Consider the following 22,177-nt stretch of genomic DNA (forward strand, 5'->3'; position numbering starts at 1 on the left):
TTACAGAGAATGTCGGAAGGGCAGGGGAGCTGCTGTCTTTCAGAGCAGTCCTCAACCAGAGATGGGTGGGAATTGGTAGATAAATGCCCCAGCTTTCTCAGTCCTTGATTAGGACAATCTGAGGCACATCCTGTCCAGTTCCCAGTGGACTCCAGCAGGATTGAGCCCCAGCGTCCCTGGCCATAGCCAGTTCACCAGCACAGCCTGAATTGGTTTCTTCCTTCCCTGCCTCACTTCCCCACTTCCCACCTTGCTTCTTGGGGTCACTACCCAAGGGAACTACCTGCTCGTTCATCCTTGTCTCGGGGTCAGCTTTTGGAGGACCCCAACCCAGACAGCAGCCAAGATGATCAATAACCAGAATTGCCTCTTAATGCTACTGAAATGTACACAGTGAGGCCACACCTGCTCAGTCCCTGCAGTGACCTCGCAGGCAGCAGGACCCATGTACTCCACTTTACAGATGGGGAAACTGAGGCTCAGAGAAGAGCAGTGATTTGCTGAGGTCATCCCACCGTCAAGCAGAAGGGCTAGCACTGGGCTGTCTATTTCCCAAGGGCTCAGCTTTGAGTGGCTCTGGGCCCCTGGAGGGCCCTGAGCTGGCTGGGCAGGTGGTCCCTCTGATGCTCTCCCTGATGTCGGGCTGATTCTGGCCCCTACGTGGGCCTGGGACAGTGAAGAGCAAATGGGCTGGTAGTAAGAATGGCTAGTTATTAAAACCGTCTATCACTCAGAAGGCCTGACCTCATTCTGTCCCAGGAAAGCCAGTCCCGCCTGGGCTGGCCGGGGGTTAGGGTGGGGTGGGAGGGGTGGGGCTGACCCAGGAGGAAAGGGTGGGCAGGGGCTGTGCAAGGCCGGAGAGCAGCTTGGGTGGGATGAGGTCAGAGACAACTGCTGGGTATCTGTGTCTCCGGAGTGTGAGGGTAGCCAGTGCCCCGGGGGACAGTGAGAGGAGACAAGGCCAGTGTGATGCACCTTTGGGCCGTGGCCTGAAGAGGGGGCCCTTGCTCAGAAAGAAGGCGGGGGTCTCTGCCTCTAATTCCCTCATCACTGCCTGAGCCGTGCAAGTGCTGAATCCACCAGATCCAGGTTCCCAAGCGCCAAAAGACAGGGATCGGGGCAAAACGGTGGCTATGACGTGAACCCTGAATGTGCCAGCGGGTGGCCACTATTAGTGAGTACCAACAACGTGCCATGCACTTGTGTCGGGCACTCAACACACATCTCATTTCACTCTCGGGTGAATGGTTAGGGGCCTGAGTCAGAATCCAGGCCCCCACCATGGGTGTCTGTGTGCTTTGGTGAGTTGCCTCGCCCTGCTGGCTTTACTTTCCATTTCCACATCTGTAACGTGGAGTAACAATGGCACCCGCTTCATGGGAGGGATGTGGCGAGGATTTGGTGATGGATTGTGTTCATCACGCTCAGCTTAGAGCCTGGCACATGCGACACTTATTGGCAGCAGAGATGATGACAGGGGACCCTCCTGTGTCCAGGGTGCTGTGCCGAGTGCTTTTCATGGATTATCTGATTTAAACTTCATAACCACCCTGAGGCGGTGGGACTGTGATTGGCCCCCCTCTTACAGGTAAGGAAGCCAGCTCAGAGGGATGAAGTCTCTGGCCCAAGGGCACATAGCTGCTGGATGGCAGAAGTGGGATTTGAATCTAGGTCTCTGCCTTAGAAGCCTGATTAGCAAAAACTCCTCACCCTTCCTCTTACCACCCCATACCCTCATATGAGGCTAATAACTCACTACAGTTCATCTCTCCGGTCCTTTAAGAAACGCTTCTGGGTGAGGCTTTACTGGAGGCTCAGAGAGGGCAAGGGACTGGCCTGGGGCTGCAGAGCTAAATGGTGCCAGAGCTGGTCCTAGGACCCAGGCCCTCTGGCTCTCTGGCCAGGCCTCATGCCCACCCATAAGAGATCATTCAGGACCCTGGATGTCATTTCCATCTCTGCTCTGCTCTCTCAAGGTGGCGGCTCTGATCTTCCATCCCTGACCCCGCCTCACTCCTTTGTAGAAAGGTTCCAGGCCCCATGGGAGCTCAGGAAGAAGCTTCTGGGCTTTTCTTCCTAAGACCACTTAGCTGTGGGATTGAAGCCTCATTCTTTTCTCTTCCACTGATAGGTAATTTGCCTGGAACATGTTGAGCACTTTAAAAATTTGGTCACATTACAATGTCTGGGTTACCATGGTGACCTCACTTTGAATTTGCTTCCCAGGGGAGGCTGGTAGTAATTAATACAGCACTTAGTGCTGGCTGCCCGCAGAGTGTGGGGGAGGATTCTGGAGTCCCCCGGGATCCACTTCCCCAGGGCAGGCACTGCCTCCTCTTCTGAGCAGGATCCTGGGGTTCTCCAAGGAGCAAGTGGGTGGGGGAGAGGACCCGGCCATGCTGCCCACTCCTTCAGCAGGCCCAGCAGCTGTGCTGTCAGGGCTGGTCTGTATTGGGATGGGGAATTCAGGGCTCAAGGGAGGGTGTATGACTTGACCAGGGTCACACAAGATCCAGACAGCATCACCATTGGGCGGAAAGCTGATTTCCTAAGCTTTAGGACGGAGCTCTGCTGATTGCCAAGTTTAGGGAAGCCCAGTTCCAAAACTTCTCCCCTTCCAGAATGCCTGGAGCACAGTGCACATGCCCCACGCTGGGCGTGGAGTGGGGAAGTCAGGGTGGGTGGGAGGCAGTCACTGCCCATTCAATGCGAAGTGAGTTCTCAGATGACCCAGCGTGTTGGGGACCAGGCTCAGAGGAACTTTGGCGAGGAAACGGAGAGGATGGGATGGGGAGAGGAGCCTGAGAGGGAGGTCCTGCAGGACAGGCCTTAGACATTTCTGGCAAAGGGTGGAAGAGCAGTGAAGGGGCATTCTGCTTCTCGAGATCTTCTCCATTCCTCTCCTCCCCAGCATTTCTTGGTCTCCACCCACTACAGCTTTTGTAGAAAGAAGAGTAGAAGGACATGTAGCAGAAAGAACAAGAAATCTCTGTTAGGGCTGGGCACAGTGGCTCATGCCTGTAATCCCAGCATTTTGGGAGACTGAGGTGGGAGGATCTCTTGAGCCCAGGAATTCGAGAGCTGCCTGCGCAACATAGTGAGACCCCATCTATAAAACAAAAATAAATTAGCCAGCCATGGTGGTATGTGCCTGTAGTCTCAGCTACTTGGGAGGCTGAGGCAGGAGGATCACTTGAGCAGAGGAGAAAGGGGCTGGGTGACAGAGTGTAACTGTCTCAAAAATAAATAAATAAATAAATAAAATATAGGCCGAGCGTGGTGGCTCACACTGTAATCCCAGCACTTTGGAAGACTGAGGCAGGTGGAACACCTGAGGTCAGGAGTTCGAGACCAGCCTGACCAATGTGGTGAAACCCCATCTCCACTAAAAAACACAAAAATTAGCTGGGCGTGGTGGCACTTTACTGTAGTTCCAGCTACTCGGGAGGCTGAGGCAGGAGAATTGCTTGAACCTGGGAGATGGAGGTTGCAGTGAGTCAAGATTGTACTCCAGCCTGGGTGACAAGAGCGAAATTCCATCTCAAAAAAAAAAAAAAAAATTCCCGACTGCATCCCACTTTTTCCAGATGGGGAAAGTGAAGCTCAAAGAGGCCGTAGGGAGGTACAGAGACCACAGCCAGCAAGTGGTCAGCTGGAGATTCAAACCCACATCAGTGCATGTAGCATCTGCTCTCTTTTTTTTTTTTTTTTTTGAGACGGAGTCTCGCTCTGTCACCCAGGCTGGAGTGCAGTGGCCGGATCTCAGCTCACTGCAAGCTCCGCCTCCCGGGTTCACGCCATTCTCCTGCCTCAGCCTCCCGAGTAGCTGGGACTACAGGCGCCTGCCACCCCGCCCGGCTAAGTTTTTGTATTTTTAGTAGAGACGGGGTTTCACTGTGTTAGCCAGGATGGTCTTGATCTCCTGACCTCGTGATCCGCCTGTCTCGGCCTCCCAAAGTGCTGGGATTACAGGCTTGAGCCACCGCGCCCGGCCGCATCTGCTCTCTTAACCTTTACCCTTGGGCAGGGTTCTCTCCCTAGATCCACATTCCCCTTGGGGCCTGGGCCGAGGGCTTGGGGAGTTTAGCTCTGATGTAGAGCTGGAGGGCAGGATGGGCCTGAGGCAGGAGATGGGGAGGAAAACTAGGTTGGCTTCTCTGCTGGAAACTGGAGCAGATGTGGCTCAGTCAAAAAGGCTGGAAGCTTGGGAGCTTCAACCATGGAAGTGGGTTTTAGTAGGGGGTTGGGGAGAAGGGGAAAGGGGAAAATGGCTTTGGTATCTTTGCTCACGTCCAAAAACAACTGAGCTTGCGGTGTACCCTTAGTCTCAAAGGAAAACAAACCTGTGACTTTAGTATGCTGCCACCAGGTGGCGGTGTAATGTGGCTACTCATATCACAAATTAACCTCTATTAAAATATATGTCACTCATTTTTCAAAAGGATAAAAGTCTTTAAAGAGTTAGATTTATACATTATTTCACTTGATTTTTTAAAAACTAAGGTAACATTTTAGGGGAAAATGCCTGAGATACAGTTTGGTTCATTCTTCCCTGACCCTTAACTTTCGTCTACCTACTCTAAGCCTGGGCTTTCTGGTGATCTGTCTATATGGTCATAGTCAACAGCCAGTGAAGCCCACCCCAGAAGTTTTCATGCCAACTCGAGAAGCCAGAAAGAGCAAGGGACACAGAGTCAGCTCTCACCCTTCCCCTCAATTAGCCCAGTTCTGGAGATAGCTGCCCACCACACCCAGGCTGCCTAACTTCCACATAGACTTTACATATATTGTGGCTCTCCCATTGGGTTTTAACTCTTTTTTTTTCTTTTTGAGATGGAGTCTTGCTCTGTGGCCCAGGCTGGAGTGCAGTGGATTATCTCGGCTCTCAGCTCACTGCAACCTCCACCTCTGTGTTCAAGCTATTCTCCTGCCTCAGCCTCCTGAGTAACTGGGCTTACAGGCACCTGCCACCGCACCCGGCTAATTTTTGTATTTTTAGTAGAGACGGGGTTTCACCATCTTGGCCAGGTTGGTCTCGAACTCCTGATCTCAAGAGATCCGCCTGCCTCAGCCTCCCAAAGTGCTGGGAATACAGTCATGAGCCACCGTGCCAGGCCTGAGTTTTGACATGACTGTCCGCCACACCAGAAGGTTAGTCCCTCCAAGCAGAGACCGTGACTCATTCATCTGCTGCTGTTCTAGGTCTTAACCACAATGGCTGGCACAAGGTTGAATGAATAAATGAATTGCTGTTTCACAGCTGAGGAAACTGAAGTTCCTGGAGGGAAATAATACCAATAGTAATGATAATAATTGGCATTTGTACCTACTATGTCCCAGACATATATGAACTCTAGTTCCCACAACAATTCTAGGATACCATTACTATGCGCCTCATGCAGATGAGGGAACTGAGGCTGAGAGACATTTGAGATGGGGGAGGGAGCAACCGAAGGGGACACAAGTCCTGTTCAGTAGCTCATTTGGGAGAGGAAGTTGAGGGCAGGCATCACTCATCCTGCTGTTCATTTATTCAGGACAAGTTTACTGCAGTTAGATGCCCGTGTTAGAGCCTGTGGTGGGTGAGCACACAGAAGGGATGAGTGCTCATCACTGGCTGAGGCAGGAGGCAGCCTGAGTCCAAACCTCAGTGCCTTGGGCCAGGCCTGGTAGCTCACGCCTATAATCCTAGTAGTGCTTTGGGAGGCTGAGGCAGGGGGATCGCTTGAGCTCAGGAGTTATGAGACCAGCCTGGATAAAACTGAAACTCGGGCTCTCCAAAAATAAAAAGTGAAAAATTAACCAGGTGTAGTGGCCCACGCCTGTAGTCCTGACTACTGGGGAAGCTGAGATGAATGGATGGCTCGACCTTGGAGTTGAAAACTACAGTGAGCTATGATCATGCCACCACCCTCCAGCCTGGGTGACAGAGCGAGACTCTGACCCTAAAAACATCAAAAACGGGCCAGGCGCGGTGGCTCACGACTGTACTCCCAGCACTTTGGGAGGCCGCCGCGGGTGGATCACGAGGTGAGGAGTTCAAGACCAGCCTGGCCAAGATGGTGAAACCCCGTCTCTACTAAAAATACAAAAATTAGCCGGGTGCGGTGGCAGGTGCCTGTAAGCCCAGTTACTCAGGAGGCTGAGGCATGAGAATCGCTTGAACCCAGGAGGCGGATGTTGCAGTGAGCCGAGATTGTGCCACTGCACTCCAGTCTGGGTGACAGAGCGAGACTCTGTTTCAGAAAAAGTTAAATGTTTTAAAAAGCTACCCGTTTCTGTGTGCAGCCTTGGAGGGGCCACAGCTCTGTCTCCTGCCGTGAAGCCAAGGGGGCCTGTCTTGGTCTGTCCAGGCTGCTATAACAGATACCATAAACTGGGTGGCTTTTAAACAACTAAAAACTGTATTTCTCACAGTTCTGGAGGCTGGGAAGCCCAAGATCAAGGCACTGGTAGATCTGAGTGTGGTGAGGGTGCCTCCTCATGGCTCACATGGTGGAAGGGGCAAGGTGGCTCTCCTGGGCCTCTTCCACAGAGCCACCCTCATGACCTAATCACCCTCCAAAAGACCTACCTCCTAATACCATCACCTTGGGGTGAGGATTTCAACATAAGGATTTTAAGGGTACACAAACATTCAGACCACAAAAGGGCCCTGAATCTCCTTCCCTCAGCTAGTGTTCTCCAGCCCAAGGTTCAGCCAAGGAGAGGGCATATGACTTAAGCTTGGACTCTTTGTGTGTATCAGTTTTTGCTCTGGTGACAAACAGCCCCTGAATCTCAGTGACTTAAGACGAGTAACACATATGTTTTGCTCCCATGTCTGAGGGCTGGCTTTGACGTGGCTCACCTCTCATCCAGCTGTGGCCCCTCTCCCGCAGAGAGAAGCAAGAGGCTGATCTAAAGCACTCAGGTGCATTTCAGGCTGCCCACGCCTGGCACACGTGATGCCCACTCACATTCCATTGACCAATGCAAGTTATATGGCCAACTCGGACGCTGAGTAGAGTGGGATGGATCAACCTCGCTGTAGGGATGGAGTGGATAATTGGGAAAGTAGCACACATCTGCCACCATCCCCCCAAGACTTTGACTCGAGAAGCTTGGACATGGACTCACTCAGCCCTGGGCGCTGCCGAGCAGCTCCTGCCTCCAAACTGCCCATGCTGGCTGGCTCCTGTCTTTCCCATATGGCTTCTTCAGCCCTCTCGACAGCCCCATATGTGCATGCCCCATCCCTTTTCATTCAGTTCCTCTTTGGGCTTATTCTGGCCGCAGTCAGCTTCTATGCCTTGCAATAATAATCATTAAAAAAAAAACCTCATAAGAAAACACATAATAACCACAAATTGGGGTGATGCTAACAGAATTCCTTTTTGGAAACGAGAGGGCTAACAATTTATATTTGCAGACAGTGTGATAAATGTGGATGACAAGGGGAATCTAGGACAAGAGCCTGGAAGGAAGCCCAGGGGCCAGAAGGAAGAAGAGACACGAGGGTCTCCACAGGGGAGGTGGGAAGACAGCAGAGACCAAGTGCTCATATCTCCACTTGGCCAGCTAAAAACATTTGAAGTCCTAGCCCCAGCTCCAGCCCCCAGACACCCGCATGCATCCTCTGAGGTCCCAGGCCCCAGCAGGATGGAGGCTTCCTCTTACTACCCTCTGGTTCCCAGTTTCTCAATCCTGACTGCACATTAGAAACCTCTGGGGAATTCAAACAAACAAACAAAGCCTGGGTTCCTCCCCAGCCCAGTTAAATCAGGCGCTCTCAGGGTGGGCCCTGGCCATGGGCATTTTTAAGAGCTCCCCAGATGACTCTAATGAGAGCCAGGGTTGAGACCCACTGCCCTACTTCTCTTGAACTCTGCAGTGCCTGGAGAGGGATGCCAGTCCTGAGATGCCAGAGCTTGAGATTTTTCAACTGAAAACAAAAAGAATCTGGATAACGTGAAATCTCCCAATTTTTAAATGTTGGCTCAAATGTATTATCTGCAGATCAAACAAAATATGTCTGGAAGCTACTAAATAGGAACCTAAGGCTGTAAAATGCCTACATTTTCCTATTTCTGGCTTTGCTCCCACTCCCTTGGCCTCTGGGAGTCCCTGGGCAGTGCAAACATCAGCACTGAATGTGGCTGAAGTGTTGTACTTGCGTTGGGCTGCCTGAAGCCAAACAGTTAGCCACAAGCTGCAGCAACACATGACTTACACAGATGACAGGCTGCGTCCTCACAGGTGACCATCTATTCCTTGGTCCTAAATCACTTTCTTGAGCACTTGGCCAACTGTGATCCCACTAGACCCCTACCCCTAGGCAGATACCTCAGCAGGACCAACTGAGGGACAAGTGCCAGCTGGGGGCTTTCTTCTCACCCCAAGCTGCTCACTCCAAGTTCCTCTTTGGGTTTGTTTTTATTATTTTTGAGTTGTTGTTTTGGCTTTTAGTTACATTTAAAATGTGTTTTAAAAATCATTTTTTGTTATAAAAGTAATATTAATTTTAGATAATTTAGAATATGAAGTGTAAAGAAGAAAATGAAAATCACCTATCATCTTAATTGCCTTTTGGGTTCTGAATACACAAAGATTCTATGATATTCTGAAAGGAAGTCCCCACTTCAGTGTGATGGAAGCCCTGGAAGCCTCCAGTGGGAACCATTTGTTCCATTTCTTTTCTTTTCTTTTCTTTTTTTTTTTTTGAGACAGAGCCTCACTTTGTCACCCAGACTGGAATGCAGTGGTGTGATCTCAGTTTATTGCAGCCTCGACCTCCCAGGTTCAAATGATCCTCCCACATCAGTCTACCAAATGGCTGAGACTGTAAGCACACTACCACACCCAGCTAATTTTTGTATTTTTAGTAGAGATGGGTTTCCCCATGTTGCCCAGACTGGTCTTGAACTCCTGAGCTCAAGCGATTCGTCCACCTCGGCCTCCCAGAGTGCTGGGATTACAGGCGTGAACCACCGCCCCCAGCCGGTTCCATTTCTTAAAGGTCAGGACATTCAACACCTTCAAAAGGCTGATCCATCTGACCTTTAATATTTGTCAGAGACAGACTTTGAGAACCTGCCTTATTGTTTAGATCCATGTTTCTTCTTCCTAATACATAATAACAAAAATTACAACTAGAAAGAAATCTTTCGGAAAGAACCTCTGCTGGGTGGTGGGTGGGGAGCTGGCAGCTGGAGGTGACACAAGACCTCTGGCTCAGGCTGCATGTGCCCTCTGGTGGCAGCTGGGGCGTGGCTTCGGGCAGGGCTCTCAGCCCTCAAGCTCAACCCAGGGGTTCCCAAGGTGGGACCAGCCTCACTTGGGAACGCGTTAGAAATGCAGTTTTTCAGGCCCTCCCCCAGACCTTGTGAATGAGAAAATCTGGTGTCGGACCCAGTAATCTGTTTCCGCAGGTGACTTCAGGCTGTTCTGGTGAACAAGTTTGAGAATGATTGTTCTGAGGAAGTATGGGCCTGGTACTGGAGAAATGTGCCAACATGGCCTAGGGCTCCAGAAGCAAAACCCTGTCCTCCATGCAGAGGACAGGGAAGGGAATGGCAAAGAACAGGATGCAGGACATGCTGGTGCCAGGCCAAGCATGGCTCATGGAGGTCCCTGCCCGCACTCACCTGCACCTCTCTCTCAACCCAAAGGCTGCAGAGCTCGGAAGCTGGCAGAATGGACCTCTCTCAGAGCAACCGGTCCAGGCTCCTTCGAATGCGGTTTAAAAGGCCCTGCCACGTGTGTGAAGCTAAGTCTGGGATTCTTAGGAGAAAATTCAAGGTATCACAGCAGAGTGGTTTCAGAACCCTAGAGAGCCCATCCTGAGGGGAATAAGACTTGAACCTCAGGAAAAGACAGGAACTAAAAGCAAACGTTGAGATAGAACAAACAGAAACACCTAAAATATGCCCAAGGAGGGAGGAGAGAAAAGAAGTGTGGCACCCTTGGTCGGATGGAAAGGAATTCTCTGAGACATTCAATCACCCAGATGCCTTCCAGGAGGAAATGCTTTATAATTCAGTGGCTGTCGACATGAAAAACCCCCACACTGACTCACAATGCAGCAGTACTGGCTCTTGGGAAAGTCAGTCTAAGGCTCCAGAGGGGTGAAGCATGGACAGGCCCCCAGCAGGTCCCTGCTGCGAGGCTTCCAAGAGAAGTGATTGTTTGCAGCACATCTAGCTGGTAAGGAAATCTTGTTGCACCTGGCTAAATCAAGCAGGAGTTTGTAGAGAAAATCTGACAAAAAAGCAAGGTTTGAGACAGGCAGATGGGAGATGTCATAGTAAATATGTTACTTCAAATGTATCCCTCTCCTTCTAGAAACAATTCTGTTTATGCTCATCATTCTAATAATACTATTACAGAGACGCTTTGATTCAATCAAGATATGGTATTTCAGATTACATGTCTAATCTAAAACCTTAATCACTCAATAAGTATTTATTGAATAACTACTATGTGGCAGTCATTGTTCTAGGTCCTGGGTTATAGCAGTAGGTAAAAATCTTTGCCCTCATAGAGCTTACATTCTAAAGGTGGGGAAACATAATAAAATAAGTAAAAAGGGGTAAGGCTTAGAGTTCATCTCCTGCATGGCCCCTCATCATTAAATTCTTTTTTTTTTTTTTGAGACAGAGTCTTGCTCTTGTTGCCCAGGCTGGAGTGCAGTGGCGCGATCTTGGCTCACTGCAACCTCTCCGCCTTCTGATTTCAAGTGATTCTCCTGCCTTAGCCTCCTGAGTAGCTGGGATTACAGGCACCCACCACCATGCCCAGCTAATTTTTATATTTTTAGTGGAGACAGGGTGTCACCATATTGGCCAGGCTGGTCTCGAACTCCTGACCTTGTGATCTGCCCACCTTGGCCTCCCAAAGTGCTGGGATTACAGGCGTGAGCCACCGAGCCTGGCCCAAATTTTTAATTCTAAATTTTCAAAGCTTGTGAATCAGCTTTTTTTTGGACCAGAAAAGAGGGGGTGACAATGTTTAGAGTCTTCGTGTTAGGAAAGTCAGCTCAGGATGGGGCTTCTAAAACAATATGCAACTGAATTATCATTGACATCTTGTAAAATGCAGATTCAGATGGGTCTGGGCAAGAGCCAGACGCAAGCTCACACAGGCCACCAGTGCTGCTGGGCTGCAGTTGCAGACCACGTTTTTGAGTGTCACGAGTTTAGGAGTCAGGCTGTTAAGGATGGAGGAGCCCCACAAGCAGGAATTCTTCGCCAGGTCCTGGCCTCCTCATGATTCCTTGCGGCAGGTCTGCGCTTCCACCTGGGAGCACCCTGGATGGTTTTCAGGGTACCCTTTTGCATCATGTCACCCAATCTCCATAGCAACTCTGTCAGGTGAGGAAATGGCATCCTAGAGAGGTTAAGGGCAGTCACAGAGCCTGTGGAGGCAAAGCTGGGAGATGACTTCCATCCCTGTCTGGAGGGCTTGGCTGGGCCCTAGGGCTCTGCATGAAGGACGAGGGGGATGCCTTTGGGCAGGTCCTGTGAGGCCTGGGAAGAGGCCAGCTCAGCAGTAAGCATCTTTGAGAGTCATATATAACCAGGCATTTATGGGGCTCAGAGGCCCTTTAATCTAAACAGGCCTAGCTACTCTGGCCAGTGGCTTTGGGGTAGGCTTCTGGTTTACCTCTTTAGTTCCCTCTGCTGTGGTGTGAATTTCAAAAGCAGCAGTGAGGGCAGCTGTTAGAAATGTTCAGCCCTCCCAGGTGGCTCTTCATAGACCGGATTAAAACAGGCAGGGGAGAGGGATGGCAGGAAAAAGGATTATGCCCTTCCTGCAGGCTGGGAGTCGTGAGGAGTTGTTCATTCTCATTCCACAGGATCTCTTGGAGATTGCCACAGGGAGAATGAACGTAGACAGCTGTTTCCTTATGTAAAGTTGGGAGATGTCAAGAGAGGGAGGTTATTCGGCCAGTCAAAACACACTCAGCCCATTCTTCCTCTAAATATTTAACCATCTAGAATGGCAAACACTGCTTTATAGCATGTAATAAATTATGTACTGAGATGTGGAGCTGCTCTATGATGGTGTGAGACTCCATCTCAAAAAAAAAAAAAAGAAAAATTAGCAATGAAACTTGAAGATCTGAGTTTTCTCTCTCTCTCTCCTAGTCTGTCATCACGATTACAGCCTTTTGATTTTCATAGCTAATTGCTGCTTTATGATGGGCCTAAAATAAAGACAACTACTGGAGATTTTGTTGGTAGAAAAGAACGTGCCAATGAGAGTTCTGTAGGCAGACACATTCCTTCAGGGAAGGCAAAGGCAAAAGCCAAGGCAAGCCAACGTGTTCCCCCTGGGGAATTCTGCTCAAGATATTAAGTGTGGAGTGTCTGCAACAGCCTTGATGGCCAAGACTCAGAAAGGCTATCTAGCAATAAGGACAGAGGGTGAGGTGCCAAGAGCAAAATTTTCCAAAACTGGAGCCAAGATCAATTGTAACAATGGCCAAGAGAGGCAGTTGGCTTCTCAGAAGATGAAAACAGACAAAGCCTCTAAAAACAAGGGAGGATGATAAAAGTGGAAGTTAGTTCAGGATCTATAGCAGATAGGAAACCCAATAGAGTATTGGTCACTAAGTGGCCAAATAAGACTCTAGAAAATAGAGGGCAAGGCATTGGTGAAGGAAATTTGCTCTCAAGATTTTCTCACCAACTACCCCCCAACTCCACCCCTAATTTGCTTTCTTAGGAAACGAGGGCTGTACCAGAAAACAAGTCAGCCTTGGTTCTAATCAGATGCCAGAGAAGGGAGAGAACAAATGAGAATGGACAGTCTTAAGCACAGAAACCAAACCAACTTGAGATCCTGATGGGTCACCCCCAAATCCTGTGTCTGCCCCCCACCCAGGGATCGGCTGTGTGTGGGGGGCCCCCACCTGACGCAGGCCGAGATGAGAAGATAGCAACCCACTAAGCCCCACTCAGAGCAATCTACCTTGCTGTGCTCTCCTGAAAGTTAAAAAGGCAGAAAACTAGTTTTATCTGTAAGAAAATGTTTATTCTTTTGAACCCCACAGGAAAAAAAAAAAAAAAAAAAGAATGCAGCCAAGACCAGTATTTAACGAAGTGTCCCAAAAGGCAGCAAAATGGGGGAAACCTCAACACAAAGTCAGTGACAATTTTCCATGTTTTTGCACAAAGATGAGAAAATCTATGACAATTCTGAGTAACACTTTCATGGTGACAGTTACACAAGATGATTCAAAAATGCAAAATGGCAGCAACATGCACACCTGGCTAAAGCTAGAAGTATTTTTTTAATCTCAAAATAAGATCTGTGATTTAAAGGATGATTCTTTTTAATACTTCTATTTTACTGACTTGCTTGTCCTACTTAATTTGCTTTAAATGAGACGTACATGCCAATTAACAGGAAATTTTAGAAGAACTACGTCCTTCCAGAATCCATGGCAAGGACGCAAAACCAATTTATTTGGTTTCTTAATTTTTCCTAGTTTCCAAATACAATTTTGCATTGCCCCCCGCCCCGGTCCCTCCCCCCACCCCCACCCTGATTCTTAAACACTTCCAAAAGTTGCCTGTGCAAACACTTTTCTACCCATGTATAATACACATTTGAAACTGAAATCTTTGTGCAGAGTTTTAAGAGTCTTAAAAAAAAAAACCAAAAACAAAACCCCTCCTTGGCACAAGAGCTGAGGAACAGTCAAGCTTCTTTTAAATCATCAAACACAAGATGATGAAAAGTGGAGAATGCAAAGTTAAATGAAATGAAATGAAAAAAAAAAAAAAAAAAAAAAAAAAAAGCCTAGACCCGCAGCTTTTATTAGCCATCGTTACAGTCTCTCATCCACAAACACTGCCCGGCTCCCTTCCCAGGGCGCTTTACTGGAGGCAAGTGCAAAACACTGTGGTGCTTTCTATTCAAAGAAACAGGAGATGTGGCCGCAGTGGTAACGGACAGCCCAGCTACCCACCAGTTTTACAGCAGGATCCGCAGTGAGCTTGATACAGATAGAGGATAGATGACGGTAAAGGGGGAAAAGAGTTTAAAATTATCAAGTTTCCTCTTGAAATGTCTTTTCCCAAGGCACTGTGAAGAAGACTGCTGCTAGCAATTTTCTAGGACTAAACACACTGATGGGAATATAAATATTTCAAACACAAGCCCTGTTATATTCTTACAGCTAGTTTCATCACTTAGGTCTCTTCTCAGCTTAAATGATGCTCCTTGAATCTGTCTGGTCCTTGGAGGGGCAATCCATTTTTGTTTTCTGTAATATTGACAATCACCTTCTTTAATGCAGCTATAACATCAAAGCTCTGTTAGGTTACTTAACCCTTCACCCTTAAACTAAAAGTTTTCATTATTATCTCATGTGAATCCAATGTGCAGGTTTTGCTTGCTTATTTAAGAATAAAACTAAACAAACGTAAAGGGTTGAAAAGCAAAAACTCTGCTTTTTTTTCCTTCAAGAGGAAACTATGCAAGAATACATAAAAGGCAAAGTTGGCTACTTGAAATCCAAGAATGGTTTTAATGTGTTGGCCGAGAAAAATAAACTGTAAAGTTCTGTGAGGTCTTCTAAAAATTTACAAGAAAAACTGATGGGCAGTTCTAATCAGATTTGGATGTTATCTTCCCCCCCTTTTTAAAAATGACAACAGATACAGTCCCACAAAATACAAGAGAAACTGGTTTTTTTTTTTTTTTATCTTGACTGCCAGAGACGCTCCTTTGCAATGCCTTCCGGTAACCGAATGTTTGGGCACAGCACACAGCTGGCCTTCATTTCTTCAGGGGCTGGTAAACAGAGGCATTGGGGTCAAGTCCAGAGGGGCTGGTCTCCACAAATTTGGAAGAGTAGTGGGGGGAAACAGGGCTCAGGGGGCTGGTGGCGGCACTGTATGTTATGCTGGGCATGACGGCCATGACTTCGGCTATCTTCTGTTTTAGGTCCTTGATTTCCTGATCTTTCTGAAGGATTTGTCCTGTAAGATCAAAGACCCACCATTAGTGAAAAGGGAGGCCTCACCCAACACAATACCCCCAGGGGCCAACCCGAGTAGTTTCGGCTCAGTGTGAACAGCTCCAGGTTCAGTGATTTACAGGGGCAGGCAAACTTGTCCTATAATGGGACACACAGTACATATTTTAGGTGTCATGGGCCATATATAGTGTAATATCTTTGTCATCTTTTCTTCCCAGCCATGGAAAAATGTAAAAACCATTCTTCATGGGCACGCAGTACAGGCACAGGTGGCAAGCCAGATTTGGCCCATGGGTCACAGTTTACTGATTCTTGGCTTAAAGCTAAGAAGGGATTCTGTTCATATAAGTGTGATTGATGTAAAGAAGTCAGTTTCCAGGAACCATGTTTTGAACATGGCAGTTACCTATGACAGCGTAAGAGGGCCAGTAATTGTGAACTCCGGCTCCGTCTCTTGAGCTGGAATTTTTTTGAGAGGATAGACTATCTCTGAGTGTCAGACCAAGGAATACAGAATAACCAAGGCCTCAGACTCAGTCACAGTGATACGCTTCTGCCACCAGCCTCTCTGACAGGAAACAGAGGAAGCTCTGTGGCTGCTGCACTGGGGGAGCACTGGTGGGACCCGCATTGCTTGCCCTTGCCTTAGCAACATCACCCCATTTAGCCTTCCAGCACACTTGCCCTCACTATGCTTCAGTTTCTTGATCCAGTCAGCTCCTGCCTACCTCAGGCCACTTCCTGTCCTGTGTGTCTCCTGCTTTCTTTGCGAAGCTAGCTAACACTTGAGGATTCTGTTTCTACTTCCTCAACAAAACTGTCCCTGAACCTCCTATCTAAATTAGCTTCCTACAACTCCTAGATTCTTTTTTTTTTTTTTTTTTTGAGATGGAGTTTTGCTTTTGTTGCCCAGGCTAAAGTGCAGTGGCGAGATCTCGGCTCCCTGCAACCTCTGCCTCCCAGGTTCAAGTGATTCTCCTGCCTCAGCCTCCCGAGTAGCTGGGATTACAGGTATGCACCACCACGCCCGGCTAATTTTGTATTTTTAGTAGAGACGGGATTTCTCCATGTTGGTCAGGCTAGTCTCAAACTCCCAACCTCAGGTGATCTGCCTACCTCGGCCTCCCAAAGTTCTGGGATTACAGGCGTGAGCTACCGCGCCCAGCCTAACTCCTAGATTCTTAACACACCCTAAACTCCCTTTCTGTCACTTACAATGACAAAGTTAACACATAGAGCTTCATATATGCCAGGCATGCTAAATGCTTATATATACTAACTCATTTCTTTCTTACAACCCCATGATGGGGGAATTATTATTATCCATTTTATAGATGAGGAAACCGAGGCATAGAGAAGTTGAGTGACTTGCTCAAGGTATACAGCTAGCAACAGAGCCAGGATTCAATTCCATGCAGTCTGTTTCAAGTGTACACTCCTACCTACAGCATTCTTCAATCTCTGGCAACTATTCATTTGGTGATGATCTGTGTCCATCATCTCTCTGCTGGACCATGAGTTCCATGAGGGCAGATACTGTGTCTACCTTTCTTTTTTTTTTCATTGCTAGCTCCCTATTGCCCAGGCCAGTAGAAAGCTGGAGTTCTACAAGTTGTGTATCTTGCTCAAAGTCATTTAGTTATCAAAAGGTAGGGCAGGATTTAAACCCAGGACCACTTTGTTCCAAAGCCCCACGTGACTTTCATCATGCTATGTAGCTTCCTGGTCTTCTAGGGACACCAGAAGAAAGACATGGTTAGTATATGTAAAAGCACTTAGAACACTTAGGAGTAGTCTTTCAGAAACTTAAATGCTGGCCAGGTGTGGTGGCTAATGCCTGTAATCCCAACACTTTGGGAGGCAGCAGTGGGTGGGCTGCTTGAGCCCAGGAGTTCAAGACCAGCTTGGGCAACATGACGAAACCCTGTCTCTACAAAAAATACAAAAATTAGCCAGGCTTGGTGGTTCACACCTGTAATCTCAGCTACTCAGAAGGCTAATGCAGGAGGATCACTTGAGCCCGGAAGGCAGAGGTTGTAGTGAGGCAAGATCGTGCCACTCTACTCCAGCTTGGGCGACAGAGACCCTGTCTCAAAAAGAAAAAAAAAAAGAAAACCACAAAAATACATAAAAAAGAAAAAGGTTGCATTTCAGTTGCATTTATTTTGAGATTGCTCATGGGTCCTATAGAAGACAATAATCCATTTGGAATATAAGAAAGCTTGGTGGTATATATTTTTAAAGGATGTAGTAGAGATGAAAGCCATTTTGGTTTTGTTTTGTTTATTATTATTATTATTTTTTTGAGATGGAGTCTTGCTCTGTTGCTAGGCTGGAATGCAGTGGCGTGATCACTGCTCACTGCAACCTCCACCTTCCAGGTTCAAGCAATTCTCCTGCCTCAGTCTCCTGAATAGCTGGGATTACAGGCGCGTGCCACCATGCCTGGCTAATTTTTATATTTTTACTAGAGACGGGGTTTCACCATGTTAGACAGGATGGTCTCGATCTCCTGACCTTGTGATCTGCCTGCCTTGGCCTCCCAAAGTGCTGGAATTACAGGTGTGAGCCACCGCGCCCGGCCTGAAAGTCATTTTGGAACCAGGATACAATCAAATGATACAGAAAGTAGGAAGGAGAAAAGCAACAAGAGGTTTGATTTAAATTACAAAGTTGGGTTCTTATTAGAATATCCTGAGCACATCCCTGGAGGGAGGGAGTGGGGAAGACAGCAGTGAAAGCAGCAGAAAGGAACTGCCCCCCTCACTTCCTTCAGGTCCCCTAAGCTTCAAGGAAGCATCAAATATCCTCCTTCTCTTTGAACAAAATAAGCCTCAGATGAAAAAAATACCTAAAAGCATCTGATATATGAGCCACTGTGTCTTTCCCTGTAGATTTAAGTTTGATTTCTTTAATCAGTAACCCAGAAACATACCCAGTGCTTTGGAAAAAGTTCTTTTTGCTTCTTTGTCACTTTATGAGGATTTCTGGGCTGACAGCAGAGCACACAGTCTGAGCTGGGAAGCCAAGCTCTGCTGGCTACTCTGAGGCCAGGTGCTGCTTCACTCCAGGGGGAATCTTTTCCAAGTTTGCAAAACCAAGCAAACAGGGTTGAAGCAGAGAGGGGTGGCCACTCCTCAGGGAGCTAAGCCGGGCAGGCAAAAAAAAGTGAGTGTAAAGTCAGAAGCTCAGCTTCAAAGCATGATTCCTGGGAGCCTTCTTAAATGCCTTTCCTTGAGTCCACAGATTAAAGCAGTGTGACTCTCAAACTCCTTCTCTTGCTCAATCACCAGTGCCATCCCAAGCCACTCCTGCGCTTCACTAACTTCTCACGACTTCTAAATCCAACCCCTTACTCCCAGGGGTTTGGGCCTCTGTCTTTGGTTTAGGCCCAAAGTTCCCACTGACTGACGAATATTTCCTACTTGGGTTTCTAGGGAGTACCTTCAAATCAAAATATCCAAAACCAAACTTATTCTTCCTTCACTCTTTAAATCTGTTCTGCTCTCCTTCCTTGGTTCCAACAACCCTGTCCTTCCAGAATTATCAGGCACCTCCACTCTCCACTCACCTGTCTGGCCCGTCTGCCCTCCCCATACTTATCATCTCTTAGAGGACAGTGGTAGCTTCCTCACAGTCTGTCTCCACTCAGTCTCAACCCTTCCATCGGTCTTTCACATTGCTATAGGAGGGAGATTTCCCACCTACCAGCCTGAACACATCCCCTCCTTCTTCCCTCAGGAAGATCTAGGGAATACTCTCTCTAGTATGGCTTTATTCATGGTCCCCTACCCTCCCACTCTTTCCTTCCCGGCCCCCAGCTTAAGGCTGCTGGACTGCTCACCTGAACATCCTGGCACCTTCTTTCCTTTGCTTATACTACTTCCTCAGGCAACATGTTCTTTCTTGGCATTCTCTGCTCTTGAAATTCATCCTCAAAGCCCACTCAAAGGCCCCTCCTTCACGAGGCCTTCCCTGATCTCTCTCCTCTGGCTGTTCTAGCCCCCTGCCTCTACCTCAGGCCTCTTACTTTTCTGCTGGGCTCACCCCAGTTCAGCAATTCTCAAAGTACAGTCAGGGTCCACAGGCTCAAAACTACCTTCATAATAGTACTGAGATGTTATTTCCCTTCTTCATGCTCATTCTGTCACAAGTGTAAGTGGAGTCTTCTAGAAATTAGGTGGACTGTGAAATCACAACAGAATGAATCTACAAACAGAGATAAGAAACTATCTGGCTGGGCGCGGTGGCTCACGCCTGTAATCCCAGCACTTTGGGAGGCCGAGGCAGGCAGATCACAAGGTCAGGAGATCGAGACCACCCTGGCTAACATGGTGAAACCCTGTCTCTACTAAAAATACAAAAAATTAGCCGGGCTTGGTGGCGGGAGCCTGTAGTCCCAGCTACTCGAGAGGCTGAGGCAGGAGAATGGCGTGAACCCGGGAGCTGGAGATTGTAGTGAGCAGAAATCACGCCACTGCACTCCAGCCTGGTTGACAGAGCAAGACTGTGTCTCAAAAAAAAAAAAAAAAAAAAGAATGGAACTATCTTTTATGAAGTCAGACATTACAGAGATCTGCTAAATGTAAAATAATGCCACTTTTTTCAGGAATTTTTTTGTTTTGGAAAATAGAGTTTTAAATAAAAAAGTTGTATTAATATGTAATATGTTTGTATGTTATTTTAAAATGAATAATAAATTACTTTGGCTGAACAAAGTGGCTCATGCCTGTAATCCCAGCACTCTGGGAGGCTGAGATGGGAGGATCTCTTGAGTCCAGGAGTTCAAGATCAGCCTGGGCAACAAAGTGAGACCTCGTCTCTAGAAAAAAAATAGAAAAAAAAATTAGCTGGGCATGGTGGCATGCCTATAGTCACAGCTACCAGGGAGAGGGTGAGATGGGAGGGTCACTTGAGCCCAGAAGGTCAAGGCTACAGTAAGTTGCAATTGTGCCACTGCACTCCAGCCTGGGTGACAGAGCAAGACCCCGTCTTGAAAATAAATAAATAAACGTTTTAAGTTTTAATTTCTAGTAGGTAAATATTGATAGATAGAATCCACTTGAAATAAACCTCTTTGGGGTAATAATTTTAAGAGTGTAGAGGGGTCCCTAAGACAAAAGTTCACACACCATGTTGTCTTCATCTTTGCCTCCCCCAGAGCTTCTAGGACAATGCTTTGCACACAGTGACTACTCTGTCAGTCCCCGTTGAAATATTCTTTATTTTAGAGACAGGGTTTCGCTATGTTCCCCAGGCTAGTCTCAAATTCCTGGGCTCAAGTGATCCTCCTGCCCCAGCCTCCTGAGCAGCTGGGACTATGGGCAGGCACCGACACAGACCACCATGCCTTGCTTGAAATATTCTTTTCTTTCCACTAAGTCAACCATTTGAAAATTCTTTTCAGTACTCTATTTTATGCAGTACTCTATTTAGTACTCTATAGAGTACTCTATTTTTTCAGTACTATACTCAATTTAGTACTCTGATTGGATAGCTAATCAAGTTCTTGGACAAAAATCCAAATTTACTTTCCTTAGGTCATGCCATGCCTCTGTTCAGAAGCCTTCCAGTGCTCCCCTGTGGCACTCACGGTAAAACCCTAAGTTCTTTCCATGGGCCTCAAGTCCCACACAATCTGGCTGCTGCTACTCCTGCCTGCTCTGACAACTCTCCCCATCATCACACAGGCTACAACCCCCATCCTCTGCCAGCACAGTACCCACGCTCCCCCGCTGGGCTTTTCACTTGCTGCGCCCTCCCAGGAAGTGCTTTCCTCCAGCTTTTTACACGGCTCACTCCTGCTCTCTTCCTTTGGGTCTCTGCTCAAATACCACCTACTCAAGGGATTTTCCATGATTGCCATGTTAAAAAGGGAGACCCCTGCCACATACATTCTGCCTCGTCACAGCTTTATTTCCATCATTGCACCTACTGCCAACTGACATACTCCCTGCTGGCTTGTTCATCACCTGTCATCGCCAGGGCTGTATTCTCAAGGAATCTTATGGTGCTTGGCACAAAGTAGGTCTCAGTAAATATCGGCAAAGTGGATGACCATGGCCTACTCTCCAGACTCTCCCCTGCGGCTCCCTCATTCGTAACCTCTGCTCCAGTCAAACAGGCTAGCTGCAGCTTGGAACACATCAAGCCCCACCAGCTCCCAGTCCTTGCCTAAGCTGTTTCTTCCATTTAGACCCCTCTACCTCTCACCATCCACCATACTGCTGCTTCACTGGGCTAACTCCTCATCATTCAGGCCCCAGCTCAGACATCAGCTCCCCTGGGGAAGGGCCCTCTCCAACTCCCCAGACTAGTTTCGTCCCTGCCTCTTTCTGTGTTCCCACAGACTCCGTATATACTTCTACATAAGCACCTTTTGATGCCTCTGCAGTTCTCTACTTCAACAACACTAAGCTCCTTCAACACAGAAATCATACTATTCTCTGTATGCCCTGCACTTGACATGTTCTCATCTCAAAATATGTCTGCAAATGAATTAATGTGATAGTTCCTATATTTCAATGTTGGGCACTTACCAAGACCCTTGAAGAGAAAACTGAAATGCACTTTGGTTGAGAGCTCTCAGGAGAGGTCTGGCCTGTGCATCCCCGTGTGCTGTCAGTCACACCACCTCACCAGGGGCCCACGCTCTCCTACCTTGGGCAATCTCGAGCTGCCGCTTTGCATCGCCCAGTGCGGAGAACAGGTCCAGCTTGATTCTCGTCTCTGCGCTTAAGCTGTTCTCCAGGTGCTGTGTTTTGTCTTGCATGGCTGAGAGGGCTGACATTAACACCTCAGTATCCTTCTCATTTTCCTTATATTTCCGAAGCTCCTATCAATATCATCAAAACAGCAATGCTACAAGGTAGTTTTGGCATCGATGTCTATAAATTAGCCTGAAATCACAAATTAAATCCCACTATTCTTGGTCTGGCCACTAGAACACAAAATTCTGGTGTTTCATGGGTTTAGGCAAGTGCTAAATGTGTTCATATGGCAATATGCACATACAAAAACATTTAGAAGATAATCATTTGACTGTGTTGGGCATGTGTCTAGATAACAATGGAATCTGCTTTCAAATAAAACACTTTTCTTACAGGCCTAATTCAGAACCACGGAGAACTTTTTTCCTTGCTGGCCATGTGCAAATTATTATAATGCTGTAATCAAACTTGCCAAAACTTTTCTCTCAACCTGCAC

General features: G+C 47.6%; 1 protein-coding gene across 2 annotated transcripts in view; it reads right to left on the minus strand.

The window, feature by feature from the left end:
* Positions 1-14,498: 14,498 nt before the first annotated feature.
* MACO1 (macoilin 1) overlaps positions 14,499-22,177 on the minus strand; it is a 70,574-nt gene continuing 62,895 nt past the window's right edge. The window contains exons 10-11 of one of the 2 annotated variants that reach the window (XM_011762899.3): positions 21,632-21,806; positions 14,499-14,972 (exon numbers count right to left, since the gene is read on the minus strand). In XM_011762899.3, the coding sequence (XP_011761201.1) occupies positions 14,770-14,972; positions 21,632-21,806 (378 nt within the window). In that variant the 3' untranslated portion in view covers positions 14,499-14,769. Of the gene's footprint in view, positions 14,973-21,631; positions 21,871-22,177 lie in introns of those variants that run through there. The other variant, XM_071098360.1, reaches the window with a different exon arrangement.

This window comes from Macaca nemestrina, chromosome 1 (genome assembly GCF_043159975.1).
Source record: "Macaca nemestrina isolate mMacNem1 chromosome 1, mMacNem.hap1, whole genome shotgun sequence".
Taxonomy (NCBI): domain Eukaryota; kingdom Metazoa; phylum Chordata; class Mammalia; order Primates; family Cercopithecidae; genus Macaca; species Macaca nemestrina.